The 19,185-nt window shown below is 40.9% G+C and overlaps 1 protein-coding gene across 6 annotated transcripts in view; it reads left to right on the top strand.

Annotated features, from left to right (window-relative positions):
• wnk3 (WNK lysine deficient protein kinase 3) overlaps positions 1-19,185 on the top strand; it is a 57,681-nt gene that overhangs the window by 30,459 nt on the left and 8,037 nt on the right. For 3 of the 6 annotated variants that reach the window (XM_067446158.1, XM_067446156.1, XM_067446161.1), the window contains exons 3-18: positions 1,932-2,104; positions 2,488-2,708; positions 8,038-8,195; positions 8,784-8,872; positions 8,954-9,173; positions 9,590-9,902; positions 10,029-10,135; positions 10,291-10,512; positions 12,007-15,321; positions 15,794-15,834; positions 15,926-16,055; positions 16,148-16,264; positions 16,385-16,486; positions 16,694-16,742; positions 16,935-17,087; positions 17,261-18,888. In XM_067446158.1, the coding sequence (XP_067302259.1) occupies positions 1,932-2,104; positions 2,488-2,708; positions 8,038-8,195; positions 8,784-8,872; positions 8,954-9,173; positions 9,590-9,902; positions 10,029-10,135; positions 10,291-10,512; positions 12,007-15,321; positions 15,794-15,834; positions 15,926-16,055; positions 16,148-16,264; positions 16,385-16,486; positions 16,694-16,742; positions 16,935-17,087; positions 17,261-18,888 (7,038 nt within the window). The remainder of the gene's footprint in view (positions 1-1,931; positions 2,105-2,487; positions 2,709-8,037; positions 8,196-8,783; positions 8,873-8,953; positions 9,174-9,589; positions 9,903-10,028; positions 10,136-10,290; positions 10,513-12,006; positions 15,322-15,793; positions 15,835-15,925; positions 16,056-16,147; positions 16,265-16,384; positions 16,487-16,693; positions 16,743-16,934; positions 17,088-17,260; positions 18,889-19,185) is intronic. The other 3 variants (XM_067446159.1, XM_067446157.1, XM_067446160.1) reach the window with 2 other exon arrangements.

The raw sequence follows: 19,185 nt of genomic DNA, 5'->3' as shown, positions 1-19,185 counted from the left end.
GCAGGCCATAGCAAAGTTGTTTACAGAAATTAAAGTAAGATTATGTTTAGAAATCTCATGCAGTGAGTTTGCCGAGCTGTGAAAGCTGGCATTTTTGGCTGTTTATTTTACTGTTGCTTACATAACTATTGTCGTGGCCTTTGACCCAGGCATCTTTGATTTTTTTTATCCATGTAGGTCACACAGACAAACACTCAAAGCCTAAGGTTCAAGGAATCTCGATACTTCATTTGTATTCATCTACCAAATGACCCGTGAGAACCAAATGTAGACTATCACAGTTAAACAGACAATATATATATTTTTTCCCCTATGAAATCAGAAATCAGAGAGATGTTTTATCATCTTGCAGATTAAAGATTACAAGCCTTTTGGGGGCTTTTTTTTTTTTTTTAAACATCTGTTCATATTCAGTGGAGAAAAGAGACAAAGAACAGCTTGTCTTAAAGTTGTAGTTCATCCAAAAATAAAAATTCTGTCATAATTTATTCACCCTCATGTTGTTTCAAAACTTGACTAAATTAATTTTTCTGAGAAACACAAAAGATTATGTTTTAGTGTGTTTTTGTTGTTTTTTGTCATTGTCCATGCAATGAAAGGTAGTTTTAGACCCCATTGATTTTTTTTCATTGCCACAAACATTTGAAACATTCTTTAAAATATCTTATTTTGTGTTCCACAGAAGAAAGTCATACAGGTTTAGACTGACCTGAGGGTGAGTAAATAATGATAGAATATACAGTTTTAGGCAAACTGTTCCTTTAAAAACAAATGCATTATATTAGACGAAGCCTTGATGCATTAATATATCTTTCTTAGTATAGTGGTGTTGTTCACGGTGAGCATAGTTAAGCATCAGCAGTATGATGCATTTCTGCATAAGCATGTGTGCTTTTTGCCAGTGGAGTGAGTGTGTGCTTGGTATTGTCTGTGTCATTTTCGTGTGCCAGCCAAGGGATTTAATCAACATCCGGCTGGGGCACTGGGGCAATCTGGTCATGGTGGCCGCTGTGGCTGAAATGTCATTTTTAGGCTAATGCTGGGTGTTGCCTGCCTGTCATGCATCTCCTATTTGCCGGCGCCACCTGGTGACCATTGGTTGGTAGTGTACTGTCTATGTGGCTGCGCTAAGTGCATGTGCCCATGCTGAACCAAATGTTTTGCTGTGATCAGCCTTCAGAATACACCTCCAAATATCTCTCTCTTCACCCCACTTGGCACAAGTGCTGTATTGAAACCACCAAAGATGGTAGATTCGCTGATGACCGACATAACATTGCGTATTTGGGAGGGTTACATTCTTGCAGTAAAACTGAATGGATACAAAGCTTTGAACATTCCTCTCTCGCAGCACATTTTTTAAAGGGGAACTCATTTTCTCTCAGCAGCAAGTGACTGGATGTCTGCTGTGCTATCATGGTATGCTGACATTCATAATTAATGAGGCAATACAAGATAATTTATGAGTACTTTGCTGTGATAATTTAAATCACATTTATATGAAATCACAGATTAGTTAATAGTATTTATGACTTGGTCATTAGCATGATTAATGGGACAGTTGAGAGCACTTTTAGGTGTGGACATAATGATGTCTTTCATGAAGAGGATGTTGAATCAAGAGCTGTTCATTTTTTGCTTAAAAGTAGAGTCATAATTGTTTCAGACATATCTGTAGTTTACTTCATCTGCTTTTTTCCTCTTCCTATCCCAGTTAGTGGGATTTTTTAAAATGTATTTATTTATTTATTTATTTATTTATTTTTCTCATAAGTTTTTATTGTGAAGTAAAGATGCAGACCAGAAAGAGTTCAACTATTTTAATGTTTTTGTTGTTGTTGTTTTTTGTTTTGTTTTATCATGATCATCAAATTAGCATTTTACTATCATTTAATACAGTATTTAATGTTTTGTGTTTGTTTATGTGTCAGGATCGAAAGCTTACCAAGGCGGAGCAGCAGCGATTTAAAGAGGAGGCTGAAATGCTGAAGGGTCTACAGCACCCCAACATTGTGCGTTTCTATGATTCCTGGGAGTCTGTTCTTAGAGGCAAGAAGTGCATCGTCCTAGTGACTGAGCTCATGACATCAGGAACACTCAAAACGTGTGTATCTTTACATTTGAAATTGTACCTCTTTGTAGTTGAATGTATTAATATTATTAATATACTAATATTATATTATGAATTATAGATAGAAAGAGAGAGAAAGAAAGAGAAAGAAAGAAAGAAAGAAAGAAAGAAAGAAAGAAAGAAAGAAAGAAAGAAAGAAAGAAAGAAAGAAAGAAAGAAAGAAATAGAATTTTAAATGAGGGGGGCAAAACCCCTCCCCCATCGGAAGCTTTTTCTGGAATGCATGCAAAATGGTACTAATTAGTTTTTGTTGTTTTTTTACTATTTAGGCTTCCATGCCAAGATTTATACTATTTATCAACATCCAAGGGTGCACATTTCTTCATTCTGAACTCATGACTTTTTCTGTGCTTCAGGTACCTTAAGCGCTTTAAGGTGATGAAGCCCAAGGTTCTACGCAGCTGGTGCAGGCAAATCCTAAAGGGTCTTCAGTTCCTACACACTCGTACTCCACCTATTGTGCACCGTGACCTCAAGTGTGACAATATCTTCATCACTGGTCCGACCGGATCAGTGAAGATCGGTGACCTAGGCCTTGCCACCCTCATGCGGACATCTTTTGCCAAGAGTGTCATAGGTATGTGTTTTTATTTTATTTAGTTTCCTGCGTATAGTAGAAGTTGTTCTTTTATATGTGATGGACTTTTTTATAGCCTTTTGGTGAGACATTTTTCCTGAATGGGGTGCGGGTCTTCCACACTAGTGCCTGTAATTACGATGTCTGTCAAGTAGGACTGGGTGATAATTAGGGATGCACCGATCCGATACGCAGGATCTGTATCGGCTCCGATCTGCCATTATTTGCCCTATCGGGTATCGGTCAGACAGGACCGATCCAAATTAGATACTGTGCGTATAATATTCTGTGTTATTGTTAAGCTCCAGTGCCCCACAAAAGGCATAAAAACATTATAAAGCATCATAACGATTCAAGCACTATATTATAAGTGTTCTGAAGCCATTCCATAGTTTAATGTGAGGTACAGATAAATATTTTAGTCATTAAACTCAAGTTCACATCAATGCATGCTTCCCTCCTCTGCGGCTCAGTCACTCTCCATTCAGCTTTCAAACTCTGTGTAGCGTTCGTTTACGAAAGTCAACACGATGAAACTCTCCATTCATTGTTTCTGTTATTATTCTTTATCTGTAGATAACAGTCTCTGGTTTCTCATAAAATGACTTTATATCTTGCTAGCGTTTATTGCTGTAAATCATGTCACTTTCTACCGGTTGTCAGTTAGATCAGTGTTTCCCAACCTTTTTCCTGTCATGGCAACCTTTAAAAAATGTTTAAAAAAAAATATTTCTCAACTGTTTAAAGTTCACTTAAATCAGCACTAGGTAACTTTTCAACCTTCATAATATATTTTCAAGACTCGTGACTTGTGATGATACATCGACTTACAATAGGTTGAATGACACGTCTCCCATAGCTTGATGGGGTCTGTATCGTTTTTAATCGTACTTTTAAACTTCGGGTTTCGGGTAGTAACCCGAGAAAAAAAAGAACTACAAAATTCGAATGCTTTACGGCATATACGTCACTTCCACCAACACCCACACTTCCTTACATTCGGACGTGCGAGCCCAACTTTGTTCGTCGGATAATATAGTCATGTCCGAAGCAGCACAGACAAATAAGAAAGAAAAGGTTTTGTTGGAGGAAAGCAATAAGAGGAAACGAAAAAGTGATGGGATTAAAGGCAGGACGAGGATCAACATGTGACCAGCGTTTGCTCGTTGGCGTGAGCTGAAGGAGGCGTGCCCGACCGATGCTGTCATGCTTGTTATGGTGATTACCTACCACTAAAACGTTGAATTGAAATATCATATAGATTCTGTAAAACGGTAACCAATAGACTACTATAATGACGCTGGCTTATAAACGTGAGCATTGTGATTATTTGGCATTTGAAAAAAATAAAACCCATGAAATTATATTCATATGACATGCTGAAACATATGCCACTGACTGTACCTGGAATGAAGACATTTCACACGCGACGCCAGAAGAACACCTGCATGTGAACTTGATGAAATTAAATGGGTGATGAATTGGGAAATCAACTTTCCCTTGAGCTTTTGATATATATAAAAGGTCATGGTAATATAAGAATATCCTTTCAGAGTTTCAGAATATAATTTCAGAGCTAAAAACGTCCTTGTTAGTCAAAGAAAAGCTTTTTTAGACACAAGACTCAGCTTCAATGCTTCAATCAGTGAAATGATCAATGATTCGGATTGCCAGTGTCATGTGATTTCAGCAGTTTGGCATGCGATCCGAATCATTGATCGATTCACTGATTCATAACCGTTTGAATCTTTATTTGAGGTTTGAACACAAACAAGGAAGAGAAGACCATGCTGAATAAAGTCGTAGTTTTTGTCATTTTTGGACCAAAATGTATTGGATTACTTTTTTCAGGATTCTTAGATGAATACATGAAGTAATGGTTGATGAAAATTCAGTTTTCTCTCTGTATTTTTGTTCAAATAACTGCATGCTTGATGAGCATAAGATACTTCTTTCAAAAACATTAATTAAACACGCCCTTCAGTGAAAACTCAAGATATTTGCAATTTAACATCACCAAGGCCTTAAGATTAGACTGTCCAAATATGGAAATGGCAACATCTGGAAATGACAACTTAATGACTTTTTTGTAGATATTTGGCTATTACATGTGTCTACTGAATTTCATATTTATCATACATACATTTTCACCACTTCTGATGCGTGTGCAAAGTTTCCTGATTTTTCGAGCATATTAAGGCCCTCAAAAATGTGATTTATTTCGGAGAAGAAGAATAATAATAGACTGAGCAATTACAGTAGGTTCCTTACACCATCGTTGTTTTCTCTCCCTAAAAAAAGAAAACAAATTGTTGTGTGAATGTATTCTTTAGTCAGATAAGAATTGAGTTCAACAGTTTCAAATAGGGATGGGGCCGATCCGATCCAGTATCGGTATCGGGGACCGATACCAGCGTAATTCACATATCGAACGTATAATTTTTCCGATCCAACCAGTGGAGAAATCCGATATCCATGAGCCATGTCTGCGCCTTAACGTTGTCTGCTGAAATGACTCCTGCCTGCTTGTCTGCTAGCTGGCTGCAAACTATGGAATGGATTTCCTGAACGGAGGTGCAGCTCAATGAGACACAGAGTTATGAGACAAGCCCCTGCTCATGAAATCCATTCCTCAGTTTGCAGCCAGATAGCACGATAGCATTGAGCAGCATTGTGGCTAGCCATACACCGCAGAGCAAGACGATGGTTGCAAAACCGTAATTCAGAGAGGTGGACGCTCCCTCGCGTCATACACACCGAACGCAATCAAACATTCAAAAAAGCAGATAAGTTCAGACAAGACTAGGTTAAATGACATTAACAATCGCCATCTGCGGGTGTGTGTCGGCTGTGGCGCGTGTAACACTCACACTAGCCACCCACTTTGAACTTATTATGGTCTTCTCAAAATCCATTTGTTATAATCGCATTGTGTATCACGCGTGTTTCTATTGAGTTTATGAATATTATAATCAGAGGCGTTCAGATTAGCCGAAGTTTTGTTCAAAGCGCACACAGCTCTACACTAAAAGCAGAGAAGATTGTGCGATGTACTGCGCAGGAGATTCATTCAGCATACAGTGATTGGCAATTTTTGTTCTATTTCAGCCCCGAAAATACTTCACAGCAGAACTAGCGCATCTTATATGACTGGCATAAAGTCTGCTTGACGTTCGCGAATTTAGGGACCGTCTCTAAAGTTACGTGAAACATTGGTATACGTTTCTAACTTCAATAGTATTTGAAGAGAATGACTTAGTCATAAAACTGACTGTAAAGTGTTTATCTAGGTGTTACCTGACAAGCAAGACCCACATCAAGATGTTTAGTCTGAAAACTCACCATTAACAGGGCTCAATCCGAGGGGCGGGATAAACTCTGCACGCAATAGGATAGCGCTACAAACAACCAGAGCAACGAAGGTGAAGCAGAGCTTGTTGAGGGATTAAACATTCGCTGTATCCGGTCGGCAAAACTCAGAACACATCTTCCCTTTTTAAGAATGACTTCAGTGCCATTCTTTGTTCTTTTGTCAGAGAAAAGCTTAACTCCAAGTCTTCCAGAGTCTCGGTCAAAGCTGATTCGAAAGACCGCCGTTTGCCAGCTTCTGTGTTTATTAGTAGCACGCAAGCGCAACCCGGCCCGTCATTATGTTAAGCCCCGCCTACCGACTCAATATGATTGACATTACCATTTTGGATTTTACAACTCAGACGTGTATTGAGAGTTGCTAGACGATACTCACGGAAGATTAGATTTGCTGCCGCTAGGGTGTGTCTAGATTTCTAGGCTAGTTAAGGACGTTTGTCAATGTCATCTTGTCTTGTCTTAGTCGTGAAAAAATAGATTGTCAATGAACATTTTTCATCATATTTTCGCTTGACACTTTGTCAATCAAATTGACACTAGTCACAGCAAACTAACAATTTTAATTCAGTTATTGCTGTATCCTGTTATAGATGAAAGTCAACCATACCTGTAGACAATTCTGTTCTGTGGAAAGGGTATAAAAAGTGCTCACATCCCCTGCACAGCCTGGAACATAACATTTTTATTGATGATCTGCCGTTTTCACTATATTGTCCTCATCTTCACAATACCTGCAGAACTTCTGTTGATTTGGGGCAGGTCCATGTTAATACTGCCTGGCCTTGAACATGGGCTGGTTATATGCAAATTTGGGGAGGCATAAATATTAAGGATCCCGACTGTTACATCACAGTCAGTGTTATGTTGGGATTAACCTGTCTTTCAGTGGTCTTATGAAAGCACAAGATTTACAAATGAAGGAGTCAAATGACAATGGTGTTCGAGGCTCATGGTATGTAAGTTCCATGTACAGAACTCTTATTATTCAACTATGCCAAAGTAAATACAGTTTTCCATTCTTAGGGCACCTTTAATATTTCTTGAAAAGCAACAGAAATGGCAGTACTTATCACTTAGGCAAAATGGTATTGGCACAGGCACAGCATTATTTGCTTTTTGCATAAACGTTGTATTGAACACTTATCAAACTTGCGTTATTTTATAGGAAAATTAAATTGTGATAATTATTGTTATCATTTTATCGCCCAGCCCTAATGTCAAGGATCCAAGAAAAGGTATATTCTTGCTTTCTTTGTCTCTTTAGCTGTCTTAACTCGTATTGCCACTTTGGAGCTCACTAAAGGGCACTGCTCGCTGTTCCACATTATTGACCGCAATGTGTGCACACATCAAAACGTCAATACTATTGATTTAAAAAAAAAAAAATTATATTTGCTAAGAGGAAAGTTAGCACGCCAGATGTTCACATTAGTACAAACATAAAAAAGGATTTAACAGGGTAAATACTCCCAGCAGCATTTTTGGAAAAAGTATTCAAATATTGCAAGTATTACTTAGATATAGGTCACTGCAAAGGCTAACATGATTAACAAGATCCGTGAAAGCACCAAGGTGCTAGATAGATGATGATTTCAGCTTGCAATGGCTAAAATGCTTCATTTGAATTTCAGTAATTGTGAGATCAAGCCAGGTAAAGATACACAACTGATTCAAGGCCTTTTTGATTGTTTCAGAGATTATATAGTTGTGTTTTGCAGTTGAATTTGAGTGAAATTATTTGGACTTGTTTTGTGGTTAAAAAAAGCTTCACATATGGAGGATGCACATTTATAGGCTTCAGATGTTTTCGTGACGACTTGTGCATTGATTGGCTGTTGTCAAGGAGAAAAGAAGAAATTAGTTTAACAGATTTTAGTTTTTATCATAGCAACAGAAGACAAAGCTAGCAAACATGACAAAAGAGATTGGATGTCAAATTAATGTTTTATTGGTTTCTTAGGTACTCCGGAGTTCATGGCCCCAGAGATGTACGAGGAGCACTATGACGAGTCAGTAGACGTCTATGCCTTTGGCATGTGCATGCTAGAAATGGCTACCTCAGAGTACCCATATTCAGAATGCCAAAATGCTGCACAGATCTATCGCAAAGTCACCAGTGTAAGTCTTTATATGACTTTTAGTTTGTAGATTATTATCGGGTGAATTCACTGAATTATGCAGAGCATTTTTTTTGACGTGTTGTAGTCCAGCGTTTTCAAGAGCCAGTTCAATACAATGTGTTATGATGCTGTACACATTCAGTAAAGTACACTAGACCAGTGGTTCCCAAACCTGTCCTGGAGGACCACCAGCCCTGCACATTTTGTATGTCTCCCTCATCAGACACACCCACTTCAGGTCTGCCATCTCTACTAATGAGCTGATGAGTTGGATCAGGTGTGTCTGATGAGGGAGACATAAAAAAATGTGCAGGGCTGGTGGTCCTCCAGGACCGGTTTGGGAACCACTGCACTAGACCATGGTCTGACACTCAAAACATTCCCACAATATTGGGAATTGAGCCAGGCAAAATTGTTTAACAAAGATGTGCAAATAACCCTTACTCTCAGCAGGCAAAATTAATTCTTAGTGAATTCACCCTATTGTCATTATTAATTATATTTAAATACACAATTTGTGTATGCACATAGCATCCAGGTGTTGGAATAATGTGTGGGATTAACACAACATTTTCTCTCTTTGCAGGGTATCAAGCCTGCCAGTTTTGACAAAGTAAATGACCCTGAGGTAAAGGAAATCATTGAGGGCTGTATTCGCCAAAACCGATTAGAGCGGTAAGCACTTAAATGGTGGAAGTTCATGTGTAAGTGAAGTTAGAATGCAAAGTGATCTACATTCTCTTTTTTTCCCCTTAGGCTCTCAGTGAAGGACCTTCTAAATCACGCCTTCTTTGCAGAGGACACTGGTGTGCGTGTGGAGCTTGCAGAAGAAGATACTGGCTGCAAAGAGTGCCTGGCCCTGCGCATCTGGGTTGAAGAGCCAAAGAAACTCAAAGGCAAGCACAAGGATAACGAGGCCATCGAGTTCAGCTATGACCTGGAGAATGACAGTGCCGAAGAAGTTGCACTGGAGATGGTGAGAAATAGATTGGAGGAAAATTGTTTTATAAATCTGTAAAAACAGAAATAACCGAAACTACAATTTGTGATATTTATTGTGATCCAAAAACATTATTTATTTTGTTTTAATTAACAGTTCATCCCAAAATGAAAATTTCATTCCAAACTTGTTTGACTTCAGTTAAAAGTACAGTTTTTTTTTCCTTTTTAAAAAATGAAGATAATTGTTGCTCTTTTAAATAAAATGACAGTCAAAAAGGATGAGAGAGAATGACAAAATAAATCCATCCAAGTTGGAATGACATGAGGGTGTGTAAATTATGACAGAATTTTAATTTTTTGGTAATGCTCTCTTTAAGAAAACTTACATCGTTCCTCCTCTATTTTATTTTTTTAAATATATATTCTCCATTTCTATTGCCTTTTTTATAGGTGAAGTCTGGCTTTTTCCATGAAAGTGATGCTAAGGTGGTAGGAAAGTCTATCAGAGACAGGGTGACTCTAATTAAGAAGTCCCGTGAGCGGCGACAACAACAGCTCCTTCTGCAGCAGCAACAACAACAAAGTCTTGATGAGCGCCGTGACTCCACGGTCCTTACCTCCTCCTTTTCCTATGTCCATCCTCCTTGCACCACCTCCTCACAAGGCACAGCTGCTGCAGCTGTTGGAGGTCAGGGAGAAGCAGAGGAGCTGCCAGAAGTGGACCAACATGTCCAGCAGCAAGGGACTGCAATGGGCTTCACAGGTGCACAGTTAATTTAGAACCACAGACTTATTTACAGGATCTAACAGGCACTTGTAACTATTATTTGTCCCAAATTGGTACATAAATTATGAAAATTGATTTGACATTGTACTTTTCCATATTCAGAGGGTGAAAGTCTTTCTGCTGTCAGTGGACAAAGCCAAGCCTTTTCTGTACCTGAGTCAGGGAACCCATGTGCTCATGCTCAAACCAGCTACCCCACTGGCACATCTGTAAGTATCCTTACTTCAGAAATAAATTTCTTATTAAGTGCCATACATCCCCAGCTACCGAGATGCCACCATTTTTGCTCATTTGAAACTGTTGAAATTCTAATTGTTGTGTGAATGCACTCTTTAGTTGGATAAGAATTGTTTCCTTTATTTAGGGAGTGAAAGCAGCAGGGGTTATATCTCACCCCCAGCTGCTCTCTATTGGTCAGAGCGGAGGGGTTCCAAATGTGCCTATTGGCCAGAATGGTGGGATATCTGGCATTTCCATTGGCCAAAGTGGTGGTGGGGCTCCTAACATTCCTGTGGCACAGACTTTCGTTCAACCAGTCACTATTGCATCACAGGTCCCATTAAGTCTGCCTCAACAATATTCTCAGGTGATTGTCTCCCTTGTGTCCAGCTTTGCTGTGTTATTCCACTTCTCTCAGTTCACTCTTGCACTGGACACAATAATTAATATCTAAAGCAAATAAATCCAGGGACACTAGGTTAATTTAGTGTCAAATGTTATGTTATTTTAGTGAATTATGTTGAGGGACTGCTAGAGTATTTCACTCTTCAAGTTCTGTGCCTTTTGTCAAAATGTATGTTGCAATAATGGCATTCTGTTACCAAAATACTGAATTGAATTTCATAAGAAATCTCTGTGCAGTCTGTGACTTTGATTTAGGTCATGTGCTGAGTTACATGATGTTCACTGACCTACATTTTTAATGTTTGGTCCAGAGAACATATTTGTTGTTCACTCTACTCTACATGGAACCATATGAGCTGATAATTTGAAAGAAATAATGGTTGTATTTGCTGTATTTAGTCCTTGAATTTCTTGAATATTTTTCATAGTTACTTTTATTGTCATATACAATTTTATTGTGATAGACAGTAAGACATTTGTCAAGTCAAGAATACAGATGAAAATACAGATCTGCTAGCAACAGTATTTGAGGAAAAAAGCTACAAGTTTACAAATTATCAAATGGAAATTAATTTCCTGAGGCAGTGAATTTTAAAATATTTCTGAATTAAAACCTATTCACATGGTGCAAAATAAAACATCTGTGCACGGACTGCAAAAGTAGACCCACAGCTGTTCACATCAAGTACAAATTTTTGTTTTTATCAAACTCTGAAAAGTTGGCATAGCGCGCTGCAGTCATTCAAAACCTTGCTGCATAGATCTTTATTTACAACAGTACCATCTTTGCCTTTTAACAGAAATGAAAGCGATGCTGTGAGGTATAGACGTACTGTATGTATCTTCAGTAGGTTGTACAGTTATTTAATGTTTTTGGATTGTTCTGCTGACAAAACACAAACTGCAAAAATATCTTTCCAAGGAATGTATACATTACTTTTTACTGCAGATGTCATTAAAAACAAGGTAAATCTATCCCTCACAACCTTGCTTTCATTCCTGTCATGGCGCTGCTCTGAATGAAGTCTATTGTAGGGCCAATATTTACCAGTTGGAATGCGTTGTGACTTAAAGGTGTTTTTTTTTATGCTTTTAGTATAGTGCAGCTTTAGTGGTGGTGGATTGGTCTGACCTAAACACCATCTATAATGTATTTCATTCTTGGAATACAGCTGCCTCTGATCTGATGTGGCTTATAATCAAAAAATAAAAACAGCTTTGATCATAGTCTGAAGTCTGAACTGTCTAAAAATAACCTAATAACTGCACGTGCAGAATGTTGTTTAATGTCTTTTGCTTTCCAAAATGTCTCGTTTCCTTTGGATGATTAATGAAGTGCACTAATGCTTCGCTCTCTCTTTTTCTCCCTCCCTCCCACCACTACTTGCTACCCAACTCCATGCTCTGACCTGTTCATCCTTCCCAAATAATTTCCAAATGTGTTTTTTCCCACCAGCCCCTTCCACCATACTCAACAGATGTTACATCCTCGCAAATGTTACACTCCCGACCCGCTGATGCTTCCACTCCCCACAGTTCTCTTGTACAGTCGCAGTCATATATCCCACCAATATCACCCCAGGCACCTATGACCGTACTCACTTCCTCCATCCCAGCTGGAGAACCCATAGCATCAGCAGGCAGCAACATGCCACCCATGCAAACCCAAACTAGTATTGCTTCTGTTCAACCTACTGATGTTTTGCCCACGCAAACTATTGTTCAGACACAACAGCAGGTGATGTCAGAATTGCCCGGAACATTGCAAATGAACATCCAGCAAGCAACACCACAAAAACAGGCAAATATAATGCAGCAGCACCAGACCGTGTTGTTGCCACAGCCGACTGACCAGGTTCAAAATATGGCCGTTTTGTTGCAACAGCCACAGAATATAGAACCACCTCAGATGGTTCTGCAGGAACAGCCATCACATTCCAGTGCATCTCAGCAGCCATATATCCCTTTGCCACAGCAGAAACCGCCAACAATGACCAATCCACAGCAAAGTGATTTACAACAGCAGGTGTACATACAACCTCCAGGCAATCCCCAACAACAAGTTGTGATACAACAGCAAGTTCAGCAGCATCAGCTGTCAGTACAACAATCCTCAGTAGAACAATATCAACACCAAACTCAACAACAACAGGCACAGCACGTTTATGTGCAACAAATAGCTGAATCACAAGAGCAGAACATGATGAAAACCATGGTGCAACAGCCACCGGTACTTCAAACCATCCAGCAGCCATTGCAATTGACAGAGCAACAACAACAGCAACTTCTGATTAGGCAACAGATTGAGCAGCAACAGAAGGCTGCTTTGCAAAATCAAATAGAGCAACAACATCAACAGCAAATTTATATTCAGCCACAACAACAAGTTGAGCAACAACAAATTCTTCTGCAGCAACAACAAAACTTGGCAGTACAGCAACAGATTGAGCAGCAGCAGCAAGCATTACAGCAACAGAAGCAAATCGAACAGCAGCAAAAAGCCATTTTACAGCAACAGGTGGAACAACAAAGACAACAACAACAGGCTTTGTTTCAGCAACAGCAGCTGGAGCAACAACAAGCATTATTGCAGCAGCAGCAGCGTGAACAACAACAGGCTCTTCTGCAGCAACAACAGTTGGAACAGCAAGCTTTGCTACAACAACAACAGCAACTACAGTTAAAGCAGCAACAAGCGCTTTTACATCAGCAACAGTTGGAGCAGCAACAGCAGGCTTTGTTTAAACAGCAGCAACAACAGCAGCAGCAGCAAGCACTCATTCAGCAGCAGCAAAAATTAGAGCAAAAGGTACTGCTACAGCTGCAACAGCAGAAACACATTGAACAGCAACAAACTTTAATACGCCAGCAGCCTCAGCAGATAGAGCAACATGCTTTACAGCAACAGCCGCAGTTACAGAAGCCGACAGATCAACAATTGCAGCAGCAGATATTTCAACAACAGACTGAGCAGCAACAACAGACATTGCTACAACAGAGAGAGTCACAGATGCAGCAACATCTTCTGATGCAACAACACCAGATTGAATTACAGCGACAACAAGCTCTACAAGCCGAGAAACAACTGCAGCAAGTTTTGATGCAGCAACCGCATATAGAGCATCATGCAGCTCTGGTAGATCAGGCAAATCTAGGGAAATCACATCCTCCTGAGATGGTCCAACAGATTAGTCAAATGCAGCACTCTCAACAAATAATGCCCCCTCAACCCCATCTTTCTCAACAACAAACTGAACAGCAACAGGTCTTGATTCAGCAGCAACAAGCCATCCTTCCTCAGGCATCGCATAGACCTTCTCTGGTAGAGTTACAAGCTCCAAGCCTGGTTCAAGCCGTACCAAAAATGGTTAGTGCTCAAATACCTAGTCAGGTTCCAGCCCCAGTGCTCATACAGCAACAGGTACCACCTCAAATGTCGGCTCAACCTTCAGCGCAAGTACAAATCCAGAGTCAAGGGGACCCTGGAATTTATGGTCAGATTACCCTGCAGACTCAAAGTCATCCTGTGCCGCAGTCCATTGAAGGCCATTTTCAAGCAGGCCAGCTGCAGGTTCCACAACCAACTCAACAAATCACATCTCCAACCCAAGTTCCTACACCACAACCCCTTCATTCTTTTGTCCCAACTCCAACACAAATTGTCTCACAAGGGCAAACCCTACCATCCACCACTCAACTTGTACCACCTCAAGCTGCAACTTCTCTCCAGTGTCAAGTCGTGGTAGGGTCACCTGCATCTGCGCCTCTTGTTCATGCTGCAGTGCCGGCTGCTTCTACACCTATGCCCACACAATATGCTCAAGCACCTGTCGGTCCGCAAACTATTCAGTCTGTTCAGCTAGACCTCACGCAATCTGTGAAACAACAACAACATCCTGCACCGGTGCAGCAATATCAGCAAGCAGTACTGTCTCCGGTGTCACATGCCCCTACCATCAACCCAATGGCTGCTTCATCAATGCAGTGCTATTTACAACAGACAAACCAATCACAAATGCAGGCTCCTCCAGTCATCCAAGCTCAGCAACATCAAGTCAGTGTGGCCTCGATGCAGCCGGTCTTGCTGCCCATGCCTCCAGTGCAACCTCAGGCTACCCAACAGCAGGAGCAGCAACTGCCTCCAGCTCACCATGTGCAGCAACCGCTCCACCATCAACATCAGACCCAACCTGTGCAGCAGCTTCTGCCACCTAATGCTGTTCTACAACAAGATCTCCACCAACAACCATGTCAGTCTCAACCAGTGCTCCAACATATGCTACCGGTGCACATTGCTCCCAGTCAGGTACCTCAGACCCAAGCTAGAACGGTACCTCTGTACAGTCAGGTGGTCTCGGGTCCCTTGCCCCAGAGCCAGCAGAAACAAACACTTCCTGCTCAAACACACACACAGACTAACATGCATTCACAAGCACACTCAAACGCACAGGCACAGACCCACATAGAGGCTACTGGGAGTTCCGAGCAGCCTCAGTACTCCCAAGCTGCCTTTTTACCATCACACATCCACCCAAGTCCATCTCATACTACCCTTCAGCCCTCTGCCACTCTCCCAGCCCTACAACCAGCTGTCCCAGTTTCAGATATTCCTGTCCCAGCAGAAGCACAGCTAAACCAGGCAAGGTCTGCTGACATGATCCCCGATTCCCCTCCTACAGTCAATGCTTCACAGTCCCATGATTCTAATGGCTCGGTGTTGCCCACCACCTCGCTGGCAGAAAGTGATGCTGCATTGCTGGGCATTGCTCAGGTACAAAAACACTTTATATTAGTTACAAATATACAGCATGTTAGCAGTGAGCATTTTTGACCAGCGAGTTTATTCAAATATATAAAAGTGACCCATATACGTGTATATGAGGGTTCTGCAGAACAGATTAATAAAGGTAGAAGACAAACAAACATCTATCTCTTCTAACTCTGTTAACTTGAGATGCAAGACCCACTACTTCTTAACACGTCTTAACGCCTGCAAAACCAAAGTATTACTTTCAAAAATCAAACTTAATTTTGTCTCTTGAAATCAGGACAGTTATTTTGTTTTTGGCTTACACAATGTATTGTATAATACATTGCTTCTCATTTTACTTATTATTATTATTATTATTTGCACAGCTCATTACATAACTGATGTTTTGTTTTTGTTTTTCTGTTGGTATGTGGTGGTTCCTGTGTTTGTTTGTTTGTTTGTTTGTTTGTTTGTCTGTTCTCTGTCTAAACAGGAGAGCCCACATCAGTCTGCCAACAGGGGCTCTTCATCTGGGTAAAAAAAAAAGTAGTTTTGTGTACTTTTTTGACATTTTTGATATACATTTATCTGTGCACAAACACTTTTTTTACTTTTATAAATCCAGCTCTTTTCCTGCCCATGGAGATGAGCCCCAATCACTGTGGGTCTGTGGAAAGCTAGATAAGATAAAAAATCAGAGGAGATCCTCCTGTCAAAAGACTGAAAAAACTCATTTTCAACTAAGCATGTTGCAGGTATATAAATCACTATATTTGTAATATCTTCTGAAATTCACTTTTAATTTAAGTAATTGAATCATATTTTATGATTACTGTCTATATTGTAGGTGTCAGGCACAGGGGACAACATGGTAGAGTGTCAGTTGGAGACTCACAGCAACAAGATGGTCACATTCAAGTTTGACATTGAGGGAGATGCACCTGAAGACATTGCAGATTACATGGTGAAATATGTTCTTACGAAGCAACATAATAGAATTTCTGATAACTGATCCTGGCCAGTTGCTTTTCCATTTAAAGAATGTCTTCATACCTTCAATTTCCTCTCACTGTGTTTTGTATAGGTGGAGGAGGATTTTGTCCTTGAACCTGAGAAAGAGAAATTTGTTGAGGAGCTGAGAGCTATAGTAAAGAAAGCTCAAGAAATACTCAGCACTCAGTCACAGGTCTGTCATTCCCAGATTTATTACTTGGTTTTCTTTTTTTGTGTGTGTTTGCGTGGATATGTATATGTATTGTGTGTGTGTGTGTGTGTGTGTGTGTGTGTTTTTTTGCTGAACATTTCTTTTTATGAACATTCTCAAAAAATGTACTTTTGGAACATTTCATTATGTTTGGTTTGCTTGATTTTATGAGGCTTTTTACTGTCTCAGACTGGGTCCTTGGAGCAACTCCATGTGAGCACCCCATCCAGTGCAACAAGTAAGTGTAACTGTCTGATCTTTTCATAAATAAACTGAAGAATAAAGTTAGCATTAAACTTGCATTGTCTTTGTAATTTTGTTGTCTTTTTATCTTTATTTAAATAAAATATATTAACCAAGACTTTTTAATTTGACACTTGTTACAGTTAGTAGCAAAATACATTTACTGTTTATTCTCTTGTTTGCGAAGTGGATTCAGCCCCTCAATCTTCCCCCGTGGGTCGCTGGCGATTCTTCATTAATCAAACCATTCGCCATCGTGACTCACACTCTAACCAAGGAGCTTCTACTTCCCCACCAATGGGAGAGAGCCGAGTTCCCAAGTCCATAGAAACAGAGAAAGGTAGAGTTTGTTGTGATGCACAGTACTTTTGGTCAACCTAGAATGGATTGAGTGAAAGTTCATTACATTAGAGATAGTGATATAGTAATGATAATTAATAAGACTGATATTAATTAACGTGAAATTTGAAGAATGAAAAAGAATTTTTTACTCTCTGTCTAATGTATTATCAGATCATGAGAGCCCTCAGCGCTCAGAGTCTTTTGCTGGGATTGCATCTTCCCCGAGTTCTTCAATATCTGCATCCTCTCCTCTGGTCTCTACTGTGTCAGCCCCTGCGTCCATGTCAGGCTCTGCCATTGCTGCCCAAAAAGATATAACACCCTCTGCCTTGCCAACAGTAGAGCGAGTCTCCTCCGCTACCTTGACTGCAGGCTCAGTCCCTGTCATGGCTTCCAGCACCTCTGCCACTCCTCTCCCTGCAGTCGCAGCCATTACAGGCACTAATGTGGAACAAGGAGATGCTGCAGTTAGAGGTGAAGGTGAACAGCCCCTCTCTAACTTGTCTGCTTATGGGACCCCTCCAGCATCACTGGTGACCCATGTTGATCCAACACAGCAATTGCTAGCTCAAAACCAAATGACATCTTCACAGACACCAGATATACTTCAACAAACCCAGACAATACAGTTCGCAATGGCCACTATCGAACAGGCTCAGCAACAACAGATTACGCCTCATCCAGTGGTCCCGGTTGCACTACAGCCACCTAAACTTCAACCTAGCGAGTCAAAAGCACTATCACAGCCGATACCAATGGAGACGGTCCCTTTGCAGGGAGGCCTTCCATCTGCCCAAGTTCAACAGGTCCCTCACCATCAATTACCAGTTGATTCTCAACAGCTAGCAATTCAACAGACCGTATTTTTGCAGCAACACGGCCTTCAGCAAACAGCCAATGCCGAGCAGATCCAGCACCACACGGTAGAAAAGTACGTGTCTCAAGAAACCACACCGGCCCCAACAATGCTGACAATGCATCCTCAGCATTGCCTCCAGACCCAGGATCCCCTCCAGCTTCGAGCTCAGTTTCAGCCTATAATCCCACAGCAACTTCCCGCTGAGCAAACGCAGACGTTACTTCAGCAGGTACCACATGATATGATACCTATGGCACAAACCACAGTGCCTCCGGCTGTGCAAAAGCAGGCATCTGTCCAGCAGTCAGAGTCTGAGCTTTCCACTGGTGAGGACACTGTCAGCCACTCCGCTCCACCCCAGCCTTCTTCGGACGTTTCTCTACCCCCCCTCCAACTCTCTGAAACTGCACTGCCCACCCTCTCCCATACATTTACACCCTCTCCAGCCCAACCCTCCTCGGTTGCCGAGTCAGACAGCGAAGGCCCGCCTAAAATCGAGTTTGTGGACAACCGAATCAAGACTCTGGATGAGAAACTGAGGACTCTGCTGTATCAGGAGCACAGCGGCAGCGGGGCAGCACTGGCAAGTGGCTCCACGGGCGGCCCGGCTCCTGCCCCCAACTCCACCTCGGGATCTGCTGCAGCCTCCAATGCAGTTGATGAGTCTTCAGAGCCCCCCTACGCATTCTCCCCACCTCCTGCCACCTCCTCAGACACCTCCCCTCACTCCACCTCTTCCACCACCTCTTCCACCACCCCTCGTTCTTCCTCCACATCTCCAGATGGAGAGCGGGAGCGAGCAGGCGAGGAGGAGACCATCCCATCTGCTGTGCAACAACAGCCTGCCTCATCCTTCTCCTCTACATCCCCTCCATGCTCCCTCCTTTCCCCTCCACAGGAGTCTGGATCCCTGAAAGTGCCCTGTGAAACATCAGTAAGCGTAAGTGGGGTGTGTGTATAACAGATCAGTGGCAGGAAGCCAATAATTTTTTTCCCAATCTTTTTTTATTTCTTTCAAAATACATTCAAATGCCGTTCATAACTTTTTAAAAGAAAGTAGTCTGTGAAAAAAAACATTATTAATAGTTTGGCATGATATTTTATTTTTATTTAAAAAAGCTTATTTATATTAGAAAAACTTTAGTCAAAATGTGTTTTTTCATAAAGAGAGAGATATTTTGTTGTTAAAGGTGTATGTGTGTGTATTGCCTTTTGAAGGAACATTTTAAAACTTTGG

This window comes from Pseudorasbora parva, chromosome 6 (assembly GCF_024679245.1).
Source record: "Pseudorasbora parva isolate DD20220531a chromosome 6, ASM2467924v1, whole genome shotgun sequence".
In the NCBI taxonomy this organism is placed as follows: Eukaryota; Metazoa; Chordata; class Actinopteri; order Cypriniformes; family Gobionidae; genus Pseudorasbora; species Pseudorasbora parva.
The sequence above is the reverse complement of the archived record's forward strand: the minus strand, read 5'-3'. Positions and strand labels throughout refer to the sequence as shown.